General features: G+C 35.7%; 1 protein-coding gene across 1 annotated transcript; it reads left to right on the top strand.

Moving 5' to 3' along the window:
* The first annotated feature begins 387 nt into the window (after window positions 1-387).
* LOC112027179 (uncharacterized) lies at window positions 388-5178 on the top strand. The gene is made up of 3 exons (XM_024059851.2): window positions 388-603; window positions 3571-3802; window positions 4704-5178. The coding sequence occupies exons 1-3, from the start codon at window positions 500-502 to the stop codon at window positions 4998-5000; spliced, it is 633 nt and encodes a 210-aa protein (XP_023915619.1). The 5' UTR covers window positions 388-499; the 3' UTR covers window positions 5001-5178.
* The last annotated feature ends 4204 nt before the right edge of the window (window positions 5179-9382 follow it).

Genomic DNA, 9382 nt, shown 5'->3' with positions numbered 1-9382 from the left:
TATTTCCGCTGCTTTATACTTTTGATATGATTGTATGTTTGTGATAACCTAGAATTGCTTAAATTAACTAAGTTAATCACTTGGCTAATTAACTAGGTTAATCTGGTTGTTTTAAGGAATCTAAAACCGTTCAATTTTGTTTTTTTATTGTTTATATTAATTGAGCAATATTTAAGTATAGTATTTATGTGATGTTCCTTAGGTTTCACTTTTTAAAATTTTGCCATAAATTTTTTTTTTCTCATGAAATAAAATTATATTTTTTAGGTAAATAGTTATATAACTGAATCTAAAGAGGAACCTAATAAGGGTAACTAAATTAGTGTTACTAAATATTTCTACTAACCAAAATGCACAGTCGTTTTCTGAACTTCATATGTGTATCGTTAACACTAAAACAGTTAACACCGGCTTTTGAACATAGCCGAAACATCCCATTAATATATAGTCTCTTTGGGGTCCCAGCTGGTATAGAACCACCAGATCCTTCCTGTCAATAATGGCGAATCCTTCTTCTTCGTCAAAGGGATGGGTGAGCAATATCTCTTCAATAGCAGCTCGCATCTTCTTCTTCCTAATCATACTTCAGATCCCTCTTTTCAGGTACAATTATTCTTTCAAACTTTCTACCTTTTTCATTTCCATTACTCTGATCTCTTTAATTCTTCACTGCCCAACTTGTTTTTTCTGTCAAAATTTGTGTCTTTTTATGTTTTTGTCAAACTGGGTATAGCTGATAAATCTCATGCTAATAGTAGGTGTAATTTTAATTATTAAAGAAAAAAAGATGTGAGGGTTTTCAAAGTAGTGAACCCAGAAAAAGAAAAAGATATGCTATCATTCTTATCTGTTGGTATTGTGTTTGATAAACTAAGAATTAATTTGATTTAAATTGAATTAGATTCCTTGTCGGGTATTTGTCAAAATGTCAAAAGGCAATATGCTCTTCTTAGAAAAGTAGCACGTACACTTTGTAAGAGGAAATATGCTCTTCATAGACTAAGAATTACACAGATTTAAATTGATTTAGATTACTTCCTGGGTCTATGTCAAAATGTTAACGGGCAATATGCTCTTCATAGAACACTAGCATGTAACCCCGGCATATGCACGGTGCACTTAATAATAGTTACAATTAGATACTTATGAAATGTTTGTACTGAGTTTAGTACTACTGATGCTCTGTTTTTTTTTTGGCCAATTCTTGAAACAAAATTTTATTTGTGAAAGTTCAGAATTAGGAATGACAATGGGATGGCATGGGTTGTATAAATTGTGAAATGATGAGAGGCCCCTCAATTTGAGGAAGTGCTCAATGTTTTCCCAGAGGCTGCTAGCTTGGCACCTGATGCCCTCTTCTTTATATTGTGACCTTTAATTATTTGTTATTTATTTATATTTTGACCTTTATGAATCTTAGATCAATCCATTTACCTATTCTTATGATGTAATGCATTGTATTGGGATTGAGCTTTAGTGCTTTACATATTTTTTAGTATTCAAGGTCCATTATCTATATGTTTTAGTTGTTACTTCAGAACCATGATCATTAAATTGAAGCGCAATCTGCTGGTTGTGTGTGTGTGTGTGTGTGTGTTTTATTATTTAAAATTTCTATATTTCTATCCAGTATACATTTGGCTTCATTTTTTCGGGTCATTTTATAGTACACACTTTTTTTGTATGTACCATACCCTATATTAACGGTTTAGATTAGATTTGTATAATACATACAAAGAAACAAGCGTGTACTGCAGAATTCTTGCATTTCTTAAATCCTTGTCCACAAATCTCAATTTAATCAATAGTATATCATGTCATTTTTTCTTGTAGAAAGAAATTACTATTTTAGTTTTATTGAGCTTTTTTAATTTGTAACCTTTTTGATCATTAATCCAATTTTTGCTAATTTCAGCTGATTATAAGTAATCATTCTATTTGTATCTTGTAATTTTGTAGCATGTGTATTAACTGTCATTTTTTTTTAAAAATGTAGCATGTATTGTTATCAAATTTAGACTTCCAGCAGTATTGACCTTTATTTCCTGAAAGATGTATATATCAATATAGCAGCCTGCTCTGCAATTATAAATTGAAATTGGGTTCGGAAAATTACAAGTTCAATAAAGAATTAGGAACTAAATGTCATGAGTTTGCAATAAATAGTTACTAAAACAAAATCCAATCATATACATATAGTTTAGTGTCAATGAACTCTAGCTCAAACAACACCTCCTCCCCCTTTAAGAAAGGGTGCAGGGTAAGGTTTTGGGTTCAACATCCACTAGGTGCATGTGTAAAGTAAAAAACTAATTTTGTAAAAAAAGTATTCTAGTTCAGTTTTTATTATTATTATTATTATTATTTTTTATTTTATTTTGTTAGATATTAATGAATTTGCAGGTATTATGGCAATCAAAGTACACTGCAACTCTTTGCAGCAATTCCTTTTTTTTTTGGTCATTTTATCTTAACACTCCAACTTTTCATGGAAATATTTTAAAATCACAACCTCCAGGATGGCCGTGTTACAAAACTTGCCAATTTGCCACCAGCATGTTGTACTAGAAAACAATGTTGTGCTGTTGTGCTGTTGTGGCATCCCCGCTTGTATACTTGCCATAATACATACTAATGATGCCGGAAATCATCTGTAAGCCACAGGATACCCATGTGCTCGAAACAAGACCTGCGAAACAAAAACAAAGAAAACCCTAGGAAAGTACCGGTGCAGTACCGGCCAAAGACCCTCCGAAGGTTAAGTCAGAAAACTCTTCACAACTCTAGAGTGCCAGAGCTGGGGTAAATTATGCATACCTTGGTTTGTGAGGGTCTCAGGGCTTTTATAGTAGTGTAGGGTTGACATCTGTGCCTTGGTTAAGAAGATGTTTCCTTGTAGGAGAGATCCTCTTTAATTTGCGTATTTTGCAGAGTCCTTTCCTTATAGAACTCCCCTTAATTAGGGGTAATCGTAGAGCACAAGATATTTCATTATATACTTATGCGTGGAGGTCAAGTAAAGCCATGTCAGACTCATCAGAGGTTCAATTATTCCCTTCAACTTCCTTGGCGTGTTCCGTCAGCTACTTATCCCCGTTTACATATTAAGTCGTCACCTTTAGGTGTTGGTTGACCAAAAGGTGCAGTCGTCAGCTTTAAGATGGGACTGTCGATCTTATCCTTTCGTCGCTCGGGCTATGGTCGTGTTGGTGAGGCTGACGACTTTATTAGGGTTGTCACTTTTGCCTAATATGGACGAGTTCATCAATGCTACAAAACTTCCCTTATCACATACCATTAAGCTTGCTTTCCCCTGGATTGTTTGAAATCTGTAATGGTTTTTTCATTTTATATTAGCCTGATAAATTCCTTTTGCATTTTCTAGAAGTTATTCTATGTTGGTTTCTGTCTATTACACTAGTCTTTCTAGATTAAAATAGCAAAGGTAAATTGACCAAAGATCCTCTCATTCTGTGGTTGTATTGATTAGGAAAATATACCAATTACTGAAGAAAATGTATTGCTTCATTGCTGCATTTAAAATGTGGATTAATATTTTTACTTTGACAGGGTCCCATGCAGATCGGGTCTGTGTTCAACACCGTTGCATGTCACATCTTCCCAATTGATTGCAAGTGAAATATTTCCTGTTGTTGTTGTGAAGACACTTTTGTACCCGGGAGCTGTTGCAAATGGCCTTGTGAAAAACATGGCTGTTCCAAGCTGGGATAGCCTGTTAGACATCTATAACTTGACTAGTGTGAAGGGAGCTTCTGCAGTAACTGATCTCCAACGCTTAGAGGTTCTATTGCCCTTTGATTGTGCTAATGCATATTTAATTTTTTGGAGTAAGACTAGAGTTGGGGGAAGGAGGCTCCTAATATCTTATTAAGGGTCCCTCAATGCAAGTGTCTGGTTAATGTCTAAAACGGCAATAAATTTGTCAAAACGCACATGATCATGACATTTTGCTGATCATGAAATATTTTCTGTTTGTGTGCTTAATTTCGCCTGCTCACCCTGTTAAATGGTCTATTTGTCATTGATACAATGATTCCATATCATTTGCCAAGATTTTCAATCATTAAGAGTAACATCAACGTGGCAGCCAATTTTGCTTGTGGTACTTCATAGCAAGCTTGCCATAGACATGTGCATTTGTGTAAATTGAGTGCATGCACTCATATACACTCTTTATCATATGTATATTGAATTCTTCCCTGGAAGTCCTGTCTAATTAAGTATAACTGGTTGTTATTTCCCCATCAATTTCTGGATTTTGAATAATTTTTAGATTCACTACAACTTGGCTTTGCCTCTATCCAAATCCTCTGGTGGACCACATGAACTGCCTTTGTCTAAAGCAATATCCTTTGTCATTTCTCTGTTCTCCTTGAATAATCAGCCTCATCATGTGGTTGCTGATTAAATTGAAGAAACTTAGATAATTGAGTTCTTTATGCTTACTAGCTTGATGGTGATTTAGCAACTGAAATTTTCAGATGGCTTTGAATTTAGATTACCAACTAATTGTGGTTTCATTTTTTGTTCTCCAAATTACTGTTAATTCATTTCTACCATGTTTATCCTTGAATCAACATCCAAGTCTAATTTCAAATAATAAATATGGCTCATTCAGGAATAGGATTTCTTCTATGATTTTACTGTCAGTTTTATCGTCTTAATTTTGTGGTTTCTTCCAGGTTCTTGCAGGAAGCTACTTCTCTGTGGCAGGAGCATTTGTGGGCCTTCTAAAACCAGGGAGGATGAGCATGTTTGGGATGCTTCTTATAGTATGGGGCCTTGTCAAGGAAGGCATTTTGGGAAGGCCTGTAAACACAGATCCTAGTAAAGCAGTATATGTCTATCCAACAATGTTACTTGGTCTGATCTGTGCCTTCTCATCTGTAAAGTATGATGTGAAGAAGGTTATTAGAAGCGCTGCTCCTCGGCCCGTGGCAAAGCCTCTTCAGAGCTCGTCAAAATCTAAGCTGAAATGAATTGAAATGTAGTGCTTCTAATTTTTGTTGAAAGTTTCATGTTAATTATTTCAAGTCGTAATGAGTTGAAATGTAATGCTTCTAATTTTTGTTGAAATTTTCATGTTAATTATTTCAAACATTACACGTTCCTGCCAAAAATTATCCTGAAGAATTTTATTGCCTGTGTTTTTTAAAATTCAGTTGTTTCTCCAATATGTCCAAACAGAAGAGCGCATTGATACATATTGAAATGTAAGGAAAATGCCAAAAGGTTCAATTAGCACTTCCTGTTGTTTCTAACCACATTGACATTGTGAGAAATTTTCATTTCTAAGCCAACATTGCTGCAATATTAATCATTTATCTCGTTAATTTTCCACCATGGCAACTGGATGGTTCATGGGGGAAACGAATTTAAAATTTTACTGAGCATGATAGTGGTCACGCTCACATCAGTCACATGCACTTATCTGGTGCCGACATGAATGAAGCTATCAATGTGGACGATCTGGACGACACAAAACAAGGTAATCTTTGAAGGCCTAACACCAGATATCCATCAAGCCATCCACACAGCTGGAAGATATGGGACTGAACTGAATGGTATCAGCCTAGTGATGAAGATGATCAAGGATGTTCTATAGAAGTAAACGCTACAGATTACCAAAATTTCGTTCAATGTTTAACTTGGCTAGCTTTGATAATACTGGACTGTGGACACACAATTGCAAATCAACGAGGAGGAAAATACCCTACTATTAACAGCAAGAGATGCACGATACACAACCTGGAAGCTAGGATATTCAGAGAGGTCATTATGCTAATCAGAACAAAGCAGGGAGCTACAGTCCTTCAAATAGGCAGGCTCAGCAAACCAGGCAATGAACCAATAATGGAAGACATCAGAACACTCAAAAGTATGCTCCACCAAATCTACTAACATAGAGTCAAGCTTCCATCCAATGCACAGGAGCATTGAAGGTAAGCCACACACTACGTAAAGACATAAATTTTCTATCCAAGACCTTGCTAGGTTGTTAACATGGTAGGGGAAGCATATTCCTTGCAATCTACAAACATAAAATTTTCTACCACATTTCTAGATGGTCCAATCAAATTTGTCAAATCAATTTAAAAAGCCAATTCATCTCAATCTCACATAGTTACTAAACAGAACTCAAAGTGCTTTTAATGTCTGTTAACGTCTCTTTCTTCACTTTCTTTGTATGCAATTCCCAATTAAAAAGTATGATTTGGATCTTTGATGGAGATATTATCGGATCGCCAGCCACATATGAGCCCTTCAATTCATATTACCTCAAACGGACAAAGGATCAAAGAATTTCAAGAATTTATGGGAAGACATCAATTTTGATCAAATTTGACCAATCTTGATTGGAAATTGGACCGTTCAACTGGAGTGAATGAGACATATTTTAAATAGTATGAAATTCCCTTCATTTTGGCTACTCGCATGTCAAAATTGGCTTCAACAAGTGAGATGTTACAAAAGCATGAAACTGGTCCAACTAAGGAAGAGAATACCGTGCCATACCGGCCATTACGGCCAGTATGTACCATACCAGTATGTGCACCAATATCGAAACTTCAATGTTTCGTACTGATTTAAATACCGGTCGTACCGGCCGATTTTGGGTGTTTCGGCTGGTACCAGGCCTACTGGCCAAAAAAAAAACATTTTTTTTTAGTTTTGTAATTTTTGAATTTTTGTAAGAGCAAAATGATAACTTATTTGTATTATTTGTTTTCTTAGTATGCAATGAACAATTATGTAAGGCCACAATTTGGTTCCTAAGCCCAAAAGATAAAAAGATCTAGGCTCAAAGAGCCCAATACAATGAATTTGTAGAGAGTGGGTTAGAAAACTAGGCTCTAATGAGTTGGGTAACAATTATAATGGATCCAGATGACAAGAAAGTAAAGATAGACTGGTTTTATCCCAAAAAAATCGTTTTCGGCACAATTCGAGATGATCAGTTCTAGTATAGATTTCTTTTGAATTTGGTTACAGGTATAGTTCTTGTTGCTACAGTGTTTTTCTTTTAATTTCCGATTCCCCTTCCTTAGGGTATCATTTCTTTTTTATACCATCTCCCTTCTTTCATCTCTACCCTCCACATGCAGCTTTCATCTCCACCCTCCACGTGTAGACCAGGTTGCTAGCGTTGTTATCTGTCCTATCAGAACCTTCCTAAAGTCTCTAGGAGTAGCTATAAGGGTGAAAATTACTATTCAAGTATCACTTTCACATTAATGCGGCCAGAGAGTTAGCTGCAGAGCATTCAATGCGGAAGTAGCAGCTTTCTTTGAGATATTTCATAGCTTTCCTTTGTCCTGTGCTTTCCTGATGTGTATCCTTATCAATAGAATCCCCCGGAACGTTACTTGGATGTCAGACCACACATTTTGACCTCTGCTTTGTTCAGCCGAGGAGGCATTCTTCCTCGAACCACCTTCCTAGACCCTCACAACCAAACCCCTTTCTTCATTCACTAATGTGGAGCTCCATGACAATGTTTACCCGTCCTCGGACTAATAGTTATCCTCAAATTATATATATATATATATACACATTACTGGGCCTATCATTCCTACAAATTAAACTTTCTGTTTTTTATATTGTGTTTTTTTTTCTTCTTTTAGTTGATGCTAAAGTCTAAAATCATGAATAATTTGTTTTAAATTGAGGTAATGTTTTATGGTAAAATTTTATTTATATATATATATATATTTATTTATTTATTTATAAAAATAAAAATAATGGTAAACCTGGTATTGACCAGTACCGAAATATATCGTTCCATTTTTATATATATATATATATTTATTTATTTATTTATAAAAATAAAAATAATGGTAAACCTGGTATTGACCAGTACCGAAATATATCGTTCCATTGGTTAAATTGATACAACCTCTGGTACGAGATTGACTCCCTTGGATCCAACACCAAGCCATTTCTAGCCAAATACTAGAAAATCTTGACGTTAGTTTGATCTTCGTTGAATTAGGACCAAACAACGTCAAAATCTAGGTAAATGAGATATTGTAGAAAAGAGCACTGAACAAGTTGTAAGATTGAATTTAATCAACCATCTTGTTGGTTTTATTCTATGCCAAATTTACTTGTATTTTAGCATTTAGTAACCCTGTATTTAGGTGGAAATCTTGTAAGGGTAGTGAGTGAGAGAGTGTGAAGAAATGCTCAAGATTGTGCAAAGAAACAGGGACTCGCGACTGGATCTCGCTGGTGGCTCGCGGCTTGCAAGTCGCCAGAAGTTGCACACATGCCAAGCATGCCAGAAGCTGAAGAGTCGCGCCAGCTGTTGCACTACAGGACAAAAGTCTCAGGCTGGCCAGGCCGTTAGCTCGCAGCTTGAACTCGCGACTCAACCCAGTCGTGAGGTCAAGTCGCCAGAATGCCCTATTTGGGAAAAACTGACGTTTCATATTCCGTTCTCACCCTAGTATAAATACCCCTCATTCCCACGAAATGTAGAGAGCTTCTAGAAAAAATTTTGAGAGAGAAACCCTAGAGAAAACAAGATTGCCTCATCCACAATCTTCACCTAATAGACTCTTCAAATTTCTCTATTCTCTTCTTCTTCATTGATACATCTTTGAGAGGTTATTAACCAAATCATTTTTTCACCATATCCACATCTGTGAGAAGGTTCTTTTGGTGCTAAGGGAAGCAGTTTGAAAGGAACTAATGACTATTGGTTGATGCTATGGTTTATAGTAGAATTTGGTAAGCTAGAAAATAAAAAAGTTCGGCACAACCTCATTGGAGTAAGAAGCTTGGAGGGCTTAGGTACCAAAGTATATTAGGCTTGGAGGATCTATTGCTGTTCATGTATCCCAACTACATTTTCTAGTGGATTATTTACTGCTTAGAGGGTGGCGGAGAGGTTTTACGCCGAGGGCTTCGGTTTCCTCTTCGATAACACATCGTGTGTTATCCTTGTGTTTGCATCTCTCTTCCCTTTATCTTTACCAATTAATTACTGCTGTGATTGTGATTATTTTTGGTTTAGATTGGTTATCAATTCTGTTATAAGTTTGTTATCATTTTCCGCACATACATTGTTTGATATAAAACTTGAATTGGTAATTTGTTATTTGGGGGTCTAAACGTTCATTGTGTTTTTAACGCTATTTGAACATTCAATTAGTATCAGAGCGGGTGCACTTGTTGTGGTTTAAACACCCTAGTGCGATCCTTGACCCTACATTGAGATGGATAGGTCTTAATCTCTAAATGTGCCACCATTTTTTGATGGAAATAACTATGCATTTTGAAAAGTCCGAATGAGGGTATTTTTATGTTCTATTGATAATGCTGTGTGGGATGCAGTTGAAATTGGTTAGACTAAGCC

This window comes from Quercus suber, unplaced genomic scaffold (genome assembly GCF_002906115.3).
Source record: "Quercus suber isolate HL8 unplaced genomic scaffold, Cork oak 2.0 scaffold_523, whole genome shotgun sequence".
Taxonomy (NCBI): domain Eukaryota; kingdom Viridiplantae; phylum Streptophyta; class Magnoliopsida; order Fagales; family Fagaceae; genus Quercus; species Quercus suber.
This window is presented reverse-complemented; position numbering and strand designations above follow the sequence as displayed.